Source organism: Zeus faber (assembly GCF_960531495.2).
Source record: "Zeus faber genome assembly, chromosome: 7".
In the NCBI taxonomy this organism is placed as follows: domain Eukaryota; kingdom Metazoa; phylum Chordata; class Actinopteri; order Zeiformes; family Zeidae; genus Zeus; species Zeus faber.
In genome coordinates this window covers 24973950-24993960 of record NC_137203.1, presented here as the reverse complement: position 1 = coordinate 24993960, position 20011 = coordinate 24973950, and the positions used below count along the sequence as shown (strand labels likewise).

At 46.9% G+C, this 20011-nt stretch overlaps 1 protein-coding gene across 1 annotated transcript in view; it reads right to left on the bottom strand.

Annotated features, from left to right (window-relative positions):
• Window positions 1-19398, bottom strand: part of dtx1 (deltex 1, E3 ubiquitin ligase) — a gene marked incomplete at both ends in the record, with an annotated part of 31847 nt that extends 12449 nt beyond the window's left edge. The window contains one exon of the mRNA XM_080003336.1: window positions 19140-19398. Within this exon, the coding sequence (XP_079859462.1) occupies window positions 19140-19398 (259 nt within the window). The remainder of the gene's footprint in view (window positions 1-19139) is intronic.
• Window positions 19399-20011: the final 613 nt, after the last annotated feature.

Sequence of the window (20011 nt, the reverse complement as noted above, 5' to 3'; positions counted from 1 at the left end):
AAAGAAGAGGCAGGGAGGGTCACTTGATGGAAGAGTGGAATTAATCCATTACACACAACAGAGTAAAGTAATTATGGTATTGGTATTATTGTATTCATATTTAAAATACACAAACAAATACAACTTCCTAACTTGAAGATCAAATCAGGTATGTACAGTATCTGTAGGACTATATGCGGCTCACACCCTCGGCCCATTCCTGCTTCAGCCTGGAGGGTTGAGCCACTGGCTGTGTACATCTCTGTGCCTCTGCCGATGGCCAATCTGCTCCTGCCTCCGTTGTAATACAATTACTGCAGTCACATGGGAAATCAGGGCACCTCTGCCCATCCTCCCACCCCCACTGCTGCACGTCAGCCGGGGTACCCAGGCACTACAGCAGGGAGCCGCCCCTTCTCTCCCCCGCGCTTAATTTAACGGGTAAATGCACACTCCCCTACGGCTGGGGTGGAGGTGAATGGTGGAGGGGGGTGATAACGGAGGGCCGTGAGTGTGCACACGTTAAAGATGGGCGTGGGAGTGAAGGGAGGGGTGGGTATGCACATAGGGAGCCCCCTGCGAGTCGGATGGAACGACCCGGCACTGGCAGCCGAGGATCAAATGAATCGGCAGAACATGATCGTGGTGACCTTGAATCTCATCTTGTGAAGGACCAGGCTCTTTTGGATGTCCTTCTGAACTTCATGAAGAGGTATGAAAAAACGCAGAGTCACACAGGCAGATGCACGCAAAAAAAAAACAAAAAAAAAAAAACGGCACCTCCACACTCACGCACACATGCTCAGGGAGCTGGCTCTTCAGTTAGTCACAAATAAACTTTTATCTAGTTGTCCAGTTTCCCCCACAGTATTCCTCTCAAAGGCCTTGTTCACTTTCCTGGTATCTTGTCTTGGCAAAGGACTGCAAGACAGCTGCAGACAAGTGCTTTTGTTCATTGTTTAAAGGCCCTGTGTTTGCTTTTGGAAATGGTGCTATTTGTAAGGCTTTTCAATGCCTTGTCTATGCTTTCTCTTTCCCCCAGCCGGAGCTGGACTTTCACCTCCTAAGTAAGGTGAAAGTCGATGGACAATTCTATGGGCCGAAAACTAGAGAGGGCACAGAAAACTTCCCAAAGGATGTATAACTTCATTTAAAACCTATGCTATAAATCCTATACAAAGGCATTCCGTCCTTCACAATGAAATATAATAAAACCCATCAATTATGCCAGGTGTCACGAAATAAGTTAAAATTTTCCAATCCATGTCCACTTCCTCTCCTGTCAAAAAATGGGTTGGGTCCTCTGTGCGATAGAGGGCCAAAGTGGATATCATCACGTCACGCAGAAATCATAAATCAGGATGCCAAAAACTGAAAAGAAAGGAAAGGCGGGCATAGGAGTGAAGCGATCCTTTTGCTAAGAAAGGTTAGTTTATCTGGCACTTTTAGGAGACCTATGGATCATTAAGACGGCTGGTTAACTTGCTCATCTTGCTTCCGTCCTTCCCCCTTTCTATTTCCTGGGAATTACTTTAATTTCACGAGTGAAACCTATTCTCTATTTCCCTTCCCTTTAAATATTTATCTCTAGGTTGGATGATGAGCTACGTTATACATAAACTCTTGTGGAGGTCGATGTTTATGACTCCTCTGACACAACGCAAATAATTAAATTAAAATGAGAATTCTTTATTGCCATTCCCTAAACAGCTATATTTTTTCCTTGAACGTTAAATTCCAACAAAAACTTTAACACCCTAGGTCACGATACGCTGTTGGTATAGCGTAAAGTACGCTTTAAAAGAAGACAGGGCCGGGGTTAATGTTCTCCAGGTCTAACATTAAGTACGGGACACTTAATGTATGTGTCATGTCACCCTTGATGCCAATAACCATCACAACATATAATATTTTGTCTAGTACAGTATTACCCTTTTTATTGTGTACATTTTTCAGAAGCTTAGGACTCCCATTTTTTTATTTCAACTCAAGTGTTTATCTAGACGGCCAACGTAAAGTCAGGGAAATTATGTTTTACGCCGTGGCCTTTTACGACCGCCAGCCAGCTATGGCAGTGAAAAACACATTTTGGCTACCTTGACATCTGCTGTTAGTGCCAATATTATAGCTTGTTGTCAATCCATTACTCTGAAAACCACTAATTTCAGTTTTGAGCCCACATGCAAAAGTAATTACATTTGAAAACTCCTTTATGAGCTGAATTCATGATATATGCATATAAGGCTCAATTTATAATTCAGTGTTACTGAAGATGAAACTGAGGACTTCAGCTCCACCTGTCCATGGCATTGGTATCGAATGGTCTCTTTTGACATGTCTGGATGTGGTTGTTATAGTTCTTCAGCATGATGCGGTAAGTAAATGCACCGTGAGGTGAGAGCAGCACGGGTACAAGCAAAGAGAAGTGGCCAACGGGGAATTATGAACCTAAAAAGTACTGTATGAAAGTCTGATATGTTTGAACAGCTGCCGGATTCTTCCACCGCGCACCACCCCTGGAGTATGAAGTTGTTTTTGAGTTATTTGGGTTCCAGGCTGGGGTTAACTGGTTTGGGGCCCCAGACCGGAAGCCTTGTTTCAACACGCAGACTGAAAAACCTCCTCTGAGCCCCTTAATCTGCTGTCTCTCGGCCGTGATTTACCGGTTTGTATATGCAACGGCTCCTGCCAAAAAGAAGGTTGGGCCCAGCCTGTTGAGGTTCTCCTCGAGACCCTTTGTGCTCTTCCTATCAGGAAACCGGGAGAGTGATAGAGAGAGGTCACTTCCTGTCAACCCCCCAGCCTGCCCTACATACACACACACACACACACACACACACACACACACACACACACACACACACACACACACACACACACACACACACACACACACACACACACACACACACACATAGAAATAACCCACATCCCTTATCTTGGCCCCTGTGACGTCCTACAGACGTCCTTGTCCCGGACACCAGTGCGGTCTTATCTGCTGTGTGGTGGCGGCGTGTGATGTATCGGTGTCACACCCCACAGTGGGGCTTTCACTCCAGATGTCACACATGGGGGGGGTCCTATGCCCACCACGGTCTGCCCATTTATCCAACATGATTTGCTTTGGAATAATAATTCAACTGACAGGCCTATATAATAATAAGATAATCATCTGTTTAAAAACTAAAAACTAAAAACTAAAAACTTTATATCCAGTTTTTCAGTTATTTTACTGTTATTCATCAGTACATTTGAGTGGGAGCTCATAACTGTATATTATTATTAATGTGTATTTATTTCCTTAATAAACCAGGGGATACATTTTAACAATTATAATAATAAGCTATTTTGGGATTATGGAATGTATTTGCATGTATTTAATGGATTGAGCAATTAAAAAAAAAAGAAAAAACATATTTGAAACTATGGAATTTAATTAACATTTTTCAAACTCAGCATAGCTCATCTGAAGTAAACACAATACCTCCAGTAGTAAATCTGATCTGCATGCAGTGATTCATTGTGGGTATTAGACGGCGTCTCTTTGACACTGACACCTATGCTGCTCCTAGGGTGGATTTATTTTCCCATAAAATCCCCCAAATTAAACTAGCCACTTACACCTGGCATGTCCTGCTGTGATACCTGTTTTTTCTAAAAACAGGATAATTTCATAGCGGTTTGTGTGGTCACAGAGACGCAGGGGGAGGATTCCTCTTGTCACGGAGGTTTCTTCTCCGTCTCCGTCTCCTCAGGGGGAATTACCCAGCCTGAGAACGTTCCTACTACTACAGTACCACTCCTCGTCCCAGGGTCCACCACTCACTCTTCTCATCCGCCGTTGACGTTAACACCCCTCCCTCCCTTCCTCCCTCCCTCCCTCCCCGTTCCCCCGCGTTCTCCTTCCATGGATGGATGTCTCACCTTGGCTCCAGACCAACACAGTCCATCTGAGCCGTTCCTCACATTTTCCAATCCGTCACTCACCAGGGGCCCCGCACCGACAGCGCGCAGCGCTCCGCTCTTGGACAGAGAATCTGTGTCATTGAATTAAGAGCCCGCAAAACCTGGGCGCTGACGCTGTGGACAGTGGACAGGCGGGTGGACAGGAGGCGCCCGGATCGAGCTCTCCTATGTATCCTGATAACTGTCAAGCCTCTCCAATTTCCCGCGAGGCCACGCCAAGCCTATTAAAACATATTGCCGCGCATTTCCTCTTAACTATGGATGGAGAATGGCCATTGACAGGTGCAGCCGGCTCTGTGTTGCCTGAGAGGTAGGGAAAGCCTTTTAATCTGCCGACGAACCTGTCTCTGTCGACGAACCTGACGAATGGCCGTCAACGAAATGGCCGGAACGGCAACGCCAGAAAGCTCCAGATCTTGAGCGCTTTTACATGAGCGGTTTCTTAATTGCCATGGAACGGGGTTGACTCATTCTTTAGGCGGGAATGCCTTCTTATAACTTCAGCCAGGAGGATGATCATGTCCATGATTGAATAGTCAAATATGTTAAAGCTCTGACGTCCGTGCAAACTTGCAGATCAAAAAAACAACAGAAAAACAATGATTAATGTGTGAATGACGGTGTGTTCGTTTAAGGGGAATATTGTTCACCGTCTTTCAGTTATAAGTCAGTCTTCTGCAAGCAAACATAGGCATAGGCATCCATAATTAGCCTGCCTTGACAGAAGAAAAGAGAGTTTGGCACATGAGTCTCCGATTTTATTAGTAATGGGAGTGCTGCAGCTTTAAAATTGATGTCACTCATCAACTTTTCTTCCAATAATAAGCCCATTGAGCTGTTTTGCAATGGAAGATCAGGGCGGCAATAAAAGATACGGTGCATGAATTGATGTCACATAACCTTCACACTAATAATGTATTCTCAAATGAATAGTGAATGTCAGATGAATATTCTAATAAATGCAACAATATGGGGCAATAAAGTAAGTGAAGTGTGTTTGATGTTCGTCATAAACCCCCCAGCGCAGCTTGAAAGAAAATTGCACTTTCATCTCCCCAAAAAAGGGCCTTCACAAACAATAAACCCAGTCAGACTGTTAAAGGCCATGAAACGAGAATTCTGTGGAGGGGATGAAAAATGCGTCATCTGATCATCGACTCAGCTGAAAAACATCTGGGTCACGAAAAGATCTGTCCTATGTGATGAGAAATGGTGGGCAATGTTTCATTTTCTCTCGGCGGACCATCAAGGCTTTAGATGTAACAAATCCTGCCCGCTTATAAAAGGCGACGGCCTACCTGTACATCAAAGTTGGAAGATCTTTTCAGATCTGTAAGAGCATTAACTGCTCATTAGTGACTACCAGGAGATCATACGCCATAATAATGAGGGTGACAGCCTGGCATTAAGCCGGTTTAACAGCATTAAAAGTTATAAAGTCCTCGCTCCCCCTGCTCCTCTCCCATCAAGTCACATATTAAAGCTGATTTTTATACAAAGATGACACGCACTATAGCTTCCGCAGAATGCAGGGCTTTCAAATGAGCCACGGCGCTGAAAAACAACTCGGATTCCCTAAAGCGTGATCCATGTCTTTGTAGCCAGAGTGACGGATGAACAAAAAGCAAAGAAGGTGCTGTTGGCTGGGAGGAGGGAGAGAGAGAGAGAGAGAGAGAGTGAGAGAACGAGACAGATAAAGAGAGGTGCAGGAGGCCAGTAAGAAAGGAGGAGAGAGGAACTGTAGACTGAGGGCCAAACACTTTTGAGTGAGGCATGTGATGAGCTATTTTTTGCCAAAGAACAATAAAACAAGAGATGTCTCCCTATAAGAACGGGATGAGGAACACTGCAGCAAGGCAAACTCGAACAGGCCAGTTTGTGCTGCCAAGAAGGGGTGGTGGTGCTGGTGGCGGTGGTGGTGGGGAGGAGAGAGGAGGGGGGGGGGGTTTCTGGAATCTACCCACCCCACCACCCCCAAAAACTATTCTTATCCCCTTTAATACACGCATGTGCTCGCTTCCAGAAACGCACGCGCAGATCCATGGCCACCGCAGAACTGGCCACTTCCCATGGACGTGTGCAGAGCTTGCAGTTACACGCTGGAGAATGAAGTTCGTTACACGCCAGCTCCTGTGCTGCAGCGATGCAACAGACCCTGAAACAACCTTCTGATGTGGGTGTCGTGACCATCTGAGGGGGCCGCGGCTTGCACCGTGACTCACAGCGTGCACAACTTCAGATGTGGGTGTGTGTGTGTGTGTGTGTGTGTGTGTGTGTGTGTGTGTGTGTGCGCGCGCGTGCGTGCGTGCGTGCGTGCAAATCTGTACTACCACAAGTGAGTGTGTGCATGTGTGAGCACTGCTGCTGCATATACTACTGTACACTGAGTGTGTTAATGACAATAGCGTGCGTGAGTGCGCCGTGTCCCTGTGACTGCTTCTACTTCGCCCCCTCCTCCCTACGTCCAGCAGGAAGCTAGTTACCATCCCAGCATGCTGCTGTCACAAAAACAGGGCAGGAGGGAGAGGAGGCGGGGGCAGAGCTCCAGGCCTGGGCTGTTGCGCACACACACACACACACACACACACACACGCACACACACACAGACACACACACACAAACAAAGGCACACACATCCACCTCGCCAAGTCTGGCTGGTGTGTATATGTGTGTGTGTGTGTGTGGTAGGGGTGCAGTTGGTTGACACAACAGCCTTCTTGTGAGCAGACGCTAATTGTTTTCACAGGTGGCAGATTAGATGTTGCCATTTTCACTTTTACAGTACGATTTGTGCATTTGGCTCATTAACACGGCCCCAGACACAACTTCACGACTGCAAATGAAGCCGATTTTTCCGGCTGCACCTTGCTGTGCAATATTTTGGATTTTCTGTGATAAACCCACAAGTGGCTTGTCATAACATGGCACATCTTCACCACTATGTCAAAGCTGCTGGCACCTTTTCTCTCATGCCTGGAAAGAGGATTGATGCAAGATGTCGGGAGCACAGCCAACCCATACAAATGCTTAATATTCATGCGAGAAGTAATTTCGACTTCAAGACCTTGGCAGAACGTTGCTTTCAGCTGCTATTCACACATGATTGCAAAATGTGAAAGATCTTTGAATATACACCAGTAGTCCTTGTCGGGGATCCCTCTGCCCAGTCCGTTCTCAGAGTTTCTCCATTTAAATGTATTTTTCCTGGGAGTTTTTCTCTTGAGTATGTTCAGAATACGTTACAGGATGTTGCATAGTTTTCTCTCATGAGCCATGATTAATACATATAAAAGTTGCATCGATCAAGTAAACTCAGTAGTGGAAAAAGTAGTCAGTCCTTTTACATAAATTAAAGCACAAATACGCTGACACAGAATTATTCAAGCAGAATTATTTTGAGATGAAGTAGAATAAAAAGTACCGATATGGGCTTTTAAATGTAGTCGAGTAAAAGTTAAAAGTCTCTCTGAATCTGAATACACCAAAGTAAGTACAGACACTTGAAAAATGTACTTAAGTAGAGTAACAAAGTACTTGCACTTTGTTACTCTGCTTGCCTGTAGTGGTGTCGTGCAGCCATCTGGAGCTGGAGCTGGAGCCTCGGGCGCCGCTGCGAGGGAGTGTGTGAGTGGCCCGTGTGCCTGACAGCTGACCTTGCATGCGAGAGGACGATCACTCTGCCCTCCGCTTCGAATAAGAGAGTGACAACAGTGACACTCACCGGCGGCCACACCCACACCAAACACCCACACATTACAAACACACACAAGATGTGCATGTTTGTACTATTTGTGCACTATTTATGCATGACGTGTCTGGCGCTGAGCACTACGAGAGCGTGCGCAGCACAACGCTGATTGAGAGGTGCCGCGAGGTCAGCAGGGACAGAGGAAAAAAAAAAGGAACCTCATCGGATGACACAGGCCGATGTAGTGAAACACAAATGATTACAGAGCGACACGGAACCGCTTGTGTCAGTTGTGCCTTGTGTAAACCTGCGAGTTCCAAAGAGTTAAGGTTACAATACAGTTGATGACAAAAGTGAGAGTGCTTAGAGAACCGTGACTCACGACCAAAGGAATCATGACCAAAGGAATCATGACCAAGGGAATCATGACCAAAGGGTGCTAGTAAGTAGTAGTTAATGGGCTGTAATAAGATGGAACGTATCTATTAAATATCACAGCAGAATATTCTTCTGTACAGATAAATGTACTTGCAGTGAGTCGCTAAGCTGAAGTGAGCTTCAAACTTCAAAAGTCAAGCGTGTCTTACTAGACTGACGAGAAGAGAGTAAAAAGCTGTGGGTACAAAATAACTGTTGTTCACGTCAGTCGCTCTGGATCAGCTTTGATCAACCATTGAACAGACTGCGTCTGACTGAGAGGAGACAGTGGAACATTTCATCCTTACACGCAAAATCAAGTTTGCCAGAGCACTTCTTTTTGTAGTTCTTCTCATTCTGATTATTATTATTAGTAGTAGTAGTAGCAGTGACATTAGACTTGGAATTGACTTTGTCATCTATGACTAAGAATTAGTTTGGACTTGAGACTAAATGGCTTGATAGAGGCTGTCTTCATAGCACTTGCTTCACGCACCAGAAATAAACAAAAAAACATCTCAGCTAATCGGCTGACAAAATGTTTGTCAAGAATCATTATGACAAAACAATAACGCACCTTCCTTCATCAAGACATCTATGACGGAATGCTTTAAGTCAAAACCCACAAATCCAGGTCATCATTTGCATGTAACTGTGATCAATACATTGCCACTATTGTTTGAATTGTTATAAGTGCATTGCAGTAATATAGTCAGTCAGCAACATAATCAATCATAATCATAATCAATGTTGTTATCATTGAAGAACCTGCCATTTTTATTCTGCCATTGTTCTTTTTCATTTATATAAAGCTAGATTGATAAAACGGTTAATGAAATGATGGCTCTGATGCACATGGACTGAGGCGGCAATTAACTGCTGTAAAATGCAAACAACAGATCATCTCGTACGCCCGATGCGATTTTGTCTGTTCCTTCAGCGAAACTCTACACCACCCTTGCAAATCAAACACTGATACTACAGATTCAGACAAGATGCTCTTTTGCCATCGCCTATCCAATGCTCGTGGCACTCCGATCCTCCGCTCCGAGGAAACCCCAGAGCTTCAGCCGACTAAGGAACCAGTTTGTGCCTGTCAAGGCTGAATGTCAGGGGTGTGTGTAAAATCTGGGTCACTTCTCCATGTGAGAGTTGCCATTGAATCGCTTTAAGCCTTCATGGAGCCTGACCACGGGCGTAGGAGCCTTTATGAAAGGCCACAGAGTCTTTACAGAGTCTTTACAGAGTCTTTACAGACTCTTTACAGAGTCTTCGCGGTGTTAATAATAACCACCGCTCTAAAAGCCTTGAGGCAGACTTATATCTCAAAGCCTGAAATTGCCCCCAACATTCTCAGCGGTTTCCCAAAAAGCTCTGTATAAAGGGGATACTAGAGGAGGAGAAAGGGAAGCAGCTGAAATATGAATGAAGGTGTTGCAGGGGCTCTGCACTGCAGGTGGATTCCTAACTTGTAACTTGCATGCTTACCTGCACCGCTATCAGATGTTGTGTACATTGCTTGAGCGCGGCCAGATATCTTCACACTCCTTGGAGGCTTTGGATATATTAGCTGCAGAAATGTACATAATTTAAAGGGAACGAGCATAGATTAATCATTCATGATTCTCCATGGAGGCTTGTCCTCTAACAGATTAAGGTCAATTTTAAAAATCAATTTAATTTGCGCAAGCTTAACTATGATGACGAAATCAGCTAAACAATCCCCCCCAAAAAATGACTCGAAGAAGTGTGAATGAGCAATGATACAGTGAGTCTACAATATTTATCATCTACCTTCATTGGTTCAGGTGTCCTTGTAAACTAATCCACTACTTGCTGTCAAGGAAACACAATTTCTTTCTATTTCTTGACCAGAAGGCTTAGCGTTGTATGCTCTGACTTTTATTTGCTTTACCAATGACTCTGACAAAATAATGTGGTTTTCCCATTTATTTCCCCACAAATTCCCATGCAATGGACTAACTTCCTTCCTACAGTGCCCAGCCTCAGCGTCCTCTGCTTTGGACAGACAAGGGGACCCTCAGACACCAGGACAGGTGTGCTCGCGTTGCCTTCAGCCCGGACATGCTCGTGTCCTTTGATGGAGGTGGGACAAGTGGTCCTGGTCGTCGGCAAGCCGGCGCCCTCACCCGGTCCAAAAGGGAGGTATAGTATACTGGTAAGGATACAAGGGGGTACACATCAGGCTCTGTTGGATTCAGGCTGTATTCAGAAACTGATCCACCAGTGCCTGCTTTGACCCGGGGTCCCTGTGGAGGCATCATGGGTAAAATGTGTATGCATGGGGATATTCCCAAGTACCCAGTAGAACCGGTGGAAATTCACTGCCGGGGTCAAAAGCATAGAGTGAAGGCCGTGGTTAGCTCCTGCCTCACTGCCTCCTGCCTCCCTGTTATTAGGGATTGATTGGCCAGGGTTTCATGGACTAGTTAGGGAGGTAGTGGGGGCACATTTACAACCGGCGGAGACGTGTGAGAGGTGCGCAGTGGAGACGCAGGTTAATCTGAGGCGACTGGCCTCCAAGGGAGCACACACAGGCTCCTGAGGTCAGCTGCATGGCCAATTTCCTGCTCGAACAGTTGCATGACAACACCCTGCGCTCAGCCTTTGACCAGGTGATGAAAATTGATAGTCAACTGGTGTCCAGTGGCGCAGCTTCCACTCACCTGTACTTCTGCGTACTCCAGGTTAAGTTAGAATAAGTTGTGACACTCAAACAGAGGAGGTAAGGAAGGAGGTGGATTTGCGAATGTGATAGTAGGGTCCATCCTGCCGCGTATGCTCGTTAGTTCTTTGGTGAAAGAATTGGGATGGACCTCATCAGGTGATTAGACTGGCGTGCATTTAGATACCGCTTTGTATTAGTCCTGATAGATTATGCAACATTGTATCCCGAATGATATACCGGTATCACACAGCGAGTGGGGGATGTTGATTATGAGGTTGTGCCTCCTTCCATGCTCCTTAAAGCATGGAAGGAGGCAGCCCTTAGTCTCTTTGGCAAAAGTGTAGTAGAGAGAGATGAGTTGGGACTGGAGGTCCCAAAGTCTAATCAATTCACCCCAGTCCCTTGTAATGATCTATCACTGGGCCAAAGAGAAGAGGTTGCCGACTTGCTGACGTTTTCTCCTCCTTGCCAGGGTGCACCACCCTCATAGACCACCACATCGAATCTTCCCCAGAGGTAACGGTACGTTTACGGCCTTATCGCTTGCCTGAGCACAAAATATAGGTGGTACAGGCAGAGATCAAGGCCATGTTAGACATGGGAGTGTTTGAGGTGTCCAACAGTGACTGGTGTAGCCCCATGGTGCTGGTATTGAAGCCTGATCGGTCCATACGGTTCTGTGTGGACTATCACAGGGTGAATGACGTGTAAAATTTGATGCCTATCCAATGCCCCAGGTCGACGAACTCCTGGATCGACTTGGCACGGCCCGCTTTTACATTGGATTTTACCAAGGGCTACTGGCAGATTCCTTTTCTCCAGCGTCTAGGGAAAAATCTGCCTTCTCCACTCCGGAACCACAACAACAACCCAAAGAAGTGTGTGGTTGGTCAGAGGGAGGTACGGTATCTGGGGTACCAGTTGGGTGGTAGGCATGTGCGTCCTCAGATAGACTAGGCAGCTGCAATTGCAGCCTGCCAAAGGCCCAAGACAAAGAAACAGGTGAGGAGATTTTTGATGATGGCAGGCGGGGCGGTCTAATGCAGGCGGTTCCCCGGCCTAAGTCGGGCAGTGAGGGTATGTGGCAGTGGAGAATGATTTTGGCGGCATCTGCAGGTGGAGAGAGCCAGCACTGGCAACCGAAAGTGGAGGCATCTGCAGGAGATTGAGGTAATTAGCAGAATCCTAAAATGTTGCTATGGTTTTCATCTCTCTCTCTCTCTCTCTCTCTCTCTCTCTCTCTCTCCTGACAGCGAGACCGGTCTCCCACTCCAGTCTGCAGCCTACAATTATTGGTGACAACGTTTGTCTGAAAATGCAAACGTTGTTGTCTTTTCAGGCAAACGTTGTTGTCTTATGCTTGAAATAAACTCCCAGCAGCGACAGTTTTTTGTTCAACCTGCGTCCTGGTCCATCTCTACCCTGCAACCGACAGAGTCATGTAACACCATCCATGCGAGGGACAGAATGGAATTTTCATGATGAAGATTCACCTTGAATCCCCGGTAAAAAAAAAATCACAAGACACTATGCAATTTATAGTTATTAACGAGTCCTCTGGAAAAGTGTAGGTGTTTGTTTGTGTGTGTGTGTGTGTGTGTGTGTGTGTGTGTGTGTGGCAGCGCAGGAGGCTTCCAGCAGCTTTCTGGTGGGGCCGGAAGTTCTTCTAGCCCAGTGGTCACAGCACCTGGAGCCTCACCAGGAGTCATGATAAAGAAGCACTTACAGGAGACAGAGGGAGAGATGGAGAGGCTGGGGTATGTGTGTGTGTGTGTGTGTGTGTGTGTGTGTGTGTGTGTGTGTGCGTGCGTGAAAGCGAGAGCAAGAGCTAGAGAGAGAAAGAGAGGGAGGAGGAGAGAGACGGTGAGAGAAAGGGGGAGGGTCCACATTGATATTCTGCTGAGTGCCCAGGCTGCAAACAATCAAAATAAGTGATTGTTGTCCTGTGGGTGGGGAGGAGAGTGTGGGAGTGTGAACTTTCTGTTTGTCTGCCAAGATATATATATGTGTGTGTGTGTGTGTGTGTGTGTGTGTGTGTGTGTGTGTGTGTGTGTGTGTGTGCGCGCGCGTGTGCGTGCTAGTGTGTGTGTGTGTGTGTGTAGGTGAGCATGCATAGGTTAGTGTTCTTGTGCTCCTGTCCCTGTTGCAGTAAACCCCCTTAATTTTCATTAGTCTGTGGGACAGCCTGTGACCATGTGACCACGCCTTAAATCCACTCTGTGGATGCCTGTTCATCTTAACGGCCAAAAGCATTGTCCATTTGCTGAGCACTATTAAGTTCTTGTCACTTAAGGTCAGTAGATATATTCATAGTTTTGACACTACTGTTGTATTCTGTATTCTGTATGTATAATATGTCTATTATGCCATCTATACAACTAAAGAGGCGGAGCTTGCAGAGCCAGTTCCGTCAAACAACTCGACGGCGCCACAAACTTCCGCACCCTTATGAGTCAGCCTATTTAAGCAGCCAATCCCAGTTGCCCTACTTGCTTTTCTTCCTGCTTCGCCGCCTGCTTTGTTTGCTGTGTTGCTGCGCTCCCTCCACCTCCCCTGCATCCACCTGTTGGGCTCTACTCTTCTATCCAACCAAGCTCGTCACTCCAATATTTCTAGCTCATTAGGCATGCCTTTATTTTCTGTACACCTCGCCGGGAGTGATGAGCGGTAGAGCCCAGATGCCCAACCTCAAACAATGCTAAATAAAGATAATTTTCAACTAAATCTAAAAGTTGTCCATCAGAACTGCAACTTACTAATAAAGAAAGCCAAACTAGTGTCATTGGCAGATATTGCTCTAGAATCTCGCTGTTGAAAATGACTTGATGTTGAGTTGTTTGGGAGGGATTAGCGAGACGTTAGGTTGTATTTACAACAACCCGACAATCTCACCTATGTTTGGTGTTTTAACCCGTTTTTTTTTTTCTTTCGTACATCACCTGTTTCTGATCTCACCATGATTTCCATTCAAAGGCTTAGACTGCAGACTCAGCGGCAGGAACACTTTGGTGTTTCCAGGACGAAACATCTGGAACTCTCAGAGGAAGTTAGTTCCGAGTGGCATGGCCTCGGCGGTTCCACTGAACAGCTGGATGCTCACATTCACCTCATCCATCACATTTTGTGACTGCTCCATTGACTCAAACAGCAATGACATTTTAATGAATATACACACTCACTGCAATAGATCAAGTTGATAGGAGGTCCTGCCACAGTTATGTCGAAAAAGGTTTTTTCATGCAGAGGGGGAATGGCTCCAGACTCCTCCTCTTCCTCCTCCTCCTCCTCCTCCTCCTCCTCCTCGCAGGAGGCTGGGCGAGGTGTGGAGGAGGTGCGGAGCCTCGGACTGACCGCTCTCCAAAGCCGACGGGTCCCCGATAAGGAGGCAGAGAGTGGCTTTGAGGGGGCGATGGCTCGATGTTTGAGAAAGTTATATACTCTCAGGAGTTCAAAGCGATGACTCACTGGATTTAGAAATGACAAAAGCCATGCCCTGAGAGACTGTCGCCGTGTGCAGTGTGATGTCTGCTGTGTGCGGAAGTGAACGGGCCGGGACACCGTCTTCGCCATCATGCAATAAGGCCGGGGAACTACAAGGATCCTTTTGCAATGTACAGTATATAATCACTGCATATAATCTGTTCAGACAATCGAACATTCGGCTCTTGGTCGCTGGAAAGGGATGAGACGGCGCAGTGAGGAGCGGAGGGAGAACAAACGAGGGTGCACTTTGACACTTATCGGAGTAAAAACATAAGGAATGTGCATCCCTATCCAGTGTGTGTGTGTGTGTTTGTACAGTATGTGTGTGTCCTCTCTGGCCTTACCACCTTGCATCAGAAAAAAAAGCAAAAGCTCCACCTCTCCCTCTGCTCCCTTTCTCCCTTCACTCCTCCTTTCCTCTCTCTCTCTCTCTATGTCTCTCCATCCTTCTTCCTGTCCATGTCCCAGTGGAATTCAGCCAGCAAGTGAGTGCAGATTTACAAGAACACACACACACTAACATGGCATGATGGAATAAGTAATCATTCCCAAAGACTCTAAATTGAAGAAAATGGTCAATAGTCACATTTTTTTTGTGCAGTCAAGTGTTTTTATATCTAACACATTGCATATGTAGAAATATATGCAAGCCCAACCACACACTGTATATAGATAAACACACACTGTCGTGGGTTGCTTGAACCGAAGATTATTTGCTAAATATAAAATTCAGCTCTCTTTACGCGCTACATTCTGTCTGACGCAAGTGGGATTTCACAGCCGGGTCCGATGCGTGCGCTCGCAGCATGACCTGTGGCACGTACATAACGGGACTCCTTTTTCTAGCTTCCTCCTCCGCTCCTCCCAAACACCCGAGGAGAGGTTCGTTCTCACAACCACAACAAACAAGATGAGCAATGTCGGACTTCTGCCGGGCCGACGCGGCAACGCAAAAGGACTTGATCACCCAACAGACGTCGAATTAAATCAGCACATATTTGTGTACTGTATGTTTTTCCTGCTGTTCCGGTGCTGGGCTGGGCTGTGAATACTAGCTATGTTGGATATGCAGCATTGTGCTCCACATTTATATGGGAAAAATACTTCTTTGGTACAAAATGTTATGCTATTCGTCTCCCACAACGTCAGTCGCAACAATTTGAGAAAGACGTTTCGATTTTGACTACTATTCATGTACAAATGCAGAATTGCAACAGCAATTTTTTCCTATTTCCTAAGGGTGCACCTTCGAGGTGGCCTCTCCGTGCAACCTCTTTATCACCTGCTGAAATGTGAAATGAAATGAGTGGGAGAGAGGGGGGGGGGGGAGAAAAAGGCCAGAAGGGAAGCAATGGTAGCTGTGGTGTGAAATCCATCTGACTGGCTGTAAGTATTGGGGTATGATGGAGGTGGCAGATAAGCCCATGTGCTGCTTTAGAAGTGGGTGGAGTGAAAGGGAAATCAGTCCACAGCAGTGTTTATAGGTTCAAACACCCCTCTGGGGAAAATAATGGATCGATCCTCCTTTGGCCACAGGCCAAACCGCTCCCTGTAGCAGTTGGAAATTCATCCACCCTATAGGGTTGGATATATACAGTACATGTGCATTGAAACCCATAAGCTTAACCTGAGTGTGTGTGTATATGTATATATATATATATATATATATATATATATATATATATATATATATATATATATATATATATATATGTGGATGAAAATGGGGTCATACTTGACATAGTGAGTCACATGGAGAGATGTTCCTCCCACACAAACACATACATCCACAGACCGACCAGAGTAATAGTCTTGAGAAAACATCGCATTGAGATGAACCCCATGGCCTGTGTTTTGCACGGCACAGATTACAGACGGGTCCGAGGGTACTTTCCACAAAGTGCCGTCCCGCTGCAGAGGCTGTGGTGTGCGCGCTGTCATCATAATACGCTGATTAGAGAGGGGAGAAGAACTTAAATACAGCCTGCGGCTCATTTAAGTCAGAGTGGCTCTGCGTCATTCAGGGCTCGCTTCCCACTTCCCACCCATGGGATCTCCTCCCGAACCGCCGGAGGGCACTCCCACAACGCCTGCCGGGAGTCCGCGCAAACACCCAACGCCACCGCAGCTGGCTGAGGGCTCTGCTCTCGAATGCACGTGCCTGCGCGTGCTCTCTATCGTTTTCTCTCTCTCCCACATACACACAAAGGCACACACACTTACAGTGGGAAACACACACGCACGCACTCACGTACACAAGGGACAGGGGACATGAGGCATAAACAAGTGGAACACAACTCTCCCTTTCCAAGTCCTGCCAGCGAACAGCTTTAGAGGACAAGATCAGTGGCTCAGACAAAACAGGGTTTTCCCAGGGGGCTGATCCATAAGTCTGCAGTCGAGCAAGTCGCTGTGGTTCACCAGCTGTCCTACAAATAGCAAATATCCACTGGAAAGAAGACGCGTCGAAAATCCACATTAAACAGAGCTCGCTACAACCCCTGATGCGAGCGGCGTCTACATCATAATTGCCAGTGAGCTGCGCCTGACGGGAGCGCAGATCAATGAGCGCGGTGGGGCTGAGGCTTTGGCCGCAGGCCTTGAGGGGACGGCGAGGGGACAGCCTGAGGAAGAGGAAAGTGGAGGACGGCGAGGAGGGCGTCCAGGCTAGCCGTTCATCAAGCCCATGCTGCGACAGTTTCATCCAACCAGACAGGCAAGGCTACCCACACCGAGCGGCGCAACGAGTGGCCACGCCAGGCCCCTGCTGCGGTGTAATGGCTGCCAAACCGCCGGGCGGCTCGTTGACCCCTTTACTCATGCCCTGCGCTGTATGAGGGACGTGGACGGGGAGGACTTACGTTTCGCTCTGTCAGCCGTGCTTCTTTCACACAAGTTCCTCACAAGCGCTTGGAGGCAAGAGGAAACATCATGGCCTATAATTCTGAAGCTACTTTTATGATTTGTGGTTACTTCATGCAGGACCTACAAGCTTCTGTGCCTGGTTCTTGTTTCCTTAACTTGCACTTGAATATGACAATATGACATGACAAACATCTGGAGACACCTGCGATATTATTTTGTTTTCTTACCTAGTCCTTTAGCCGTGGCTATTATATTGAGTGACAAGGCCTCCATTCCATTTCATTTAAGCCTGGGTGAATGCTAGAAGGTTGGGTACAATATAGGGCTGGGCAATAAACCAATCTCCATAATTTTCACGATAAAATCTTCCACGATAACAATGATACATTTAGGGGATTTAATTTTGACACAGTTTTATGAGTCTGTTTTCCTCTACCTACAAAGACACGACGCAAACAGCCAGCAGAGAAACAACCATGTTCAATTGAACTCAAGGACACCATGTCTAAATTGCATAAAGAGTCGTGCCGATGCGTTCTGCACATACAATATTATATTACACATGTTATTATCAAACACAAAGTCTGAGCAGTGTTGGGGTCCAGGAGCGCCGGGGCTTCCTCCGCTCTCTCCCCGGCTGCGTTGCTCTCCGGCCGGGCAGCGCGCAGCGGGGATGAGGCCCCTCCCCCGGAGCTGACGTGGTGGATCTTCCTCAAACACCACCTTGAACTCGAACTTGCCCTCCTCCCAACCCCAGCCCGGCCAGGCCCCCATCCCCTCAAATGGGGAGCGATTAAAGAATCGATCAATATCAAAAAACCTAACATGATAACATTTTTGGCCATATAGTCCAGCCCTAGAACAATAACGGAATAATGCTATCGACCTTCCATACGAGGGACAAAGGTTCAATTAACGTTTTCACGTTCGGACAAAAGTCAGCGTGGTTCAAGCGGCAGAGATGTGTCCTCTGACTCCAACAGATGTCTGAGTCCTCTCCTTCACGTCTTTGCTTCACACGCAGGGACGGCAGGAAGGGTGTACAGCGAGAGGAGGGGCCTGTTGATCTGGTTAAAGTCAGTGCAGCCAAGCATCTGCTCATGCTTAATGATGATAAGCATAATGTGAGACGACGGGGATCAAACAGACAGTGGCTGGACTCAGTGGATGTGGAATATAACAAGCAGCAATGGGTGAATCCTTTTTGCCTTACTAACCCCACAATGCGTTCATGATCTACAATGCTGCTGGCCCTTAGGTAAAGGTTCCTGGGACGGGGTCCATATTTAGGACAATAATTGAAGATCAAAGTATCATCTCTTGTGGTTACACTGGGACCCTACCTGCACCGACCTCTCCAAACCCTAAGGATCCTCTCGCACTTAGTCGATTTGCACAAAAGCGTCTGCTTAAAACATAATGTCAACCTAATGTACTGTAGTGAACCGTAAAAAGGCGCTTTACATCATAAAAATAGCCGACACATCTGGTCTGCAGGAGTTGATACGACACAACTTTGTGAAAAAGCGACAGATTCCAAATGAACAAGAAAGATTCCAGCCAACAATGCACTTTATGGAGACCACACTTTAAATGGAGAGACGGGCTGATCAACTACAGTGTGAATGAATTTGCTTGACAAATGCACAGCCATCTCCATCACGATGACCTTTGGCAAGGTCGTGGCATTTCAGCTGCGGCATACGCAAGCCACTGAATGATTCAATCGCTGCTACACTTGTTTTTGTCTCGCACGTCTGAGGGCTTCCATCTCCTGTGGTAGCAACTCCTCTTAGCTCAACCTGTGGCTCGTCTCATCCAAATCCCCAAAGGAGATCATCTCACACTCTCACTAATACCTCAGGTAGTTGCACGACTTGTGCAGCAAACACATTTTAATTGGTTGTACTGGGAAATAGTGTGTCATGTTGTGTGAGAGATGGAGCAAACTCGACATACGCCCGTCGCCCAATTTGTTCGCGATTCATGAATGCAACGACAAGATGAACGCATTCGCTGTCTGACATTCCGAGGAGCAGGGAACCCTCTTACCTGTGTCCTGTCGGAACTGGTGCATGGACTGCAGGTCTATGATGTAAGGGGTGAGCTGGGCGTCCACCTGACCCAGGACCACCGTCCCCCGGGCGTCCCCCTTCAGCACGTTCTCGATATGGTGGCAGACCGCCGCGCTGTAGGGCCTCCAGCGTCCATGCTCGTTCAGCCACTCCCAGACCACCACCCTGGCCAGGTTCTGAGGGGGGTACCCCAGCCCGTTTACGGACACCAGCGCCCCGGAGCCCGGGCGAGCCATTTCCCTCTCCCTTCCTGGTGTGTTTACCAGGTTATAACGCCCCGGCGGCCCGGCCAGTCAGCCGAAACACCGACACATTTCGAAGGAACGCTTGGATCAGCAGGGGGTTAGGCAGTCTTCAATCATCTGGGGCATCTTCATCACGTGAGGGGGTGCCGTCTCTCGTGTTGTCTTTGAGGAGCCTGAAGAAGATGATGATGATGATGATGATGATGATGGTGATGATGATGCTGATGCTGAGGAGCAGCCTCAGACCTCCACAGCGAGACACAGCAGGAGGGATGCAGCAGGTAGAGGCGGCGCGCTCTCTAAACCAGACAGGGGGAGAGCAGAGGAAACACAAAGAGAAATAAACAGACCCGTCCTCGAAATGTGTTATATGGAATGGAGAGCAGGGGAATGGAGGAAAAATACAACAGGGGGTTCAATGGGCTCGATCTATTGTCACATACTGTACGTAGTACACCTGGTAAATGCATTGTTTACTGTGGAGGAGTGTTTTTGACATGAGACCTCTAAGGTAAACAGTGAGCGGAGATAAACCATATATATATATATATATATATATGGTTTATCTCCGCTCACTGTGTGTATATATATATATATATATATA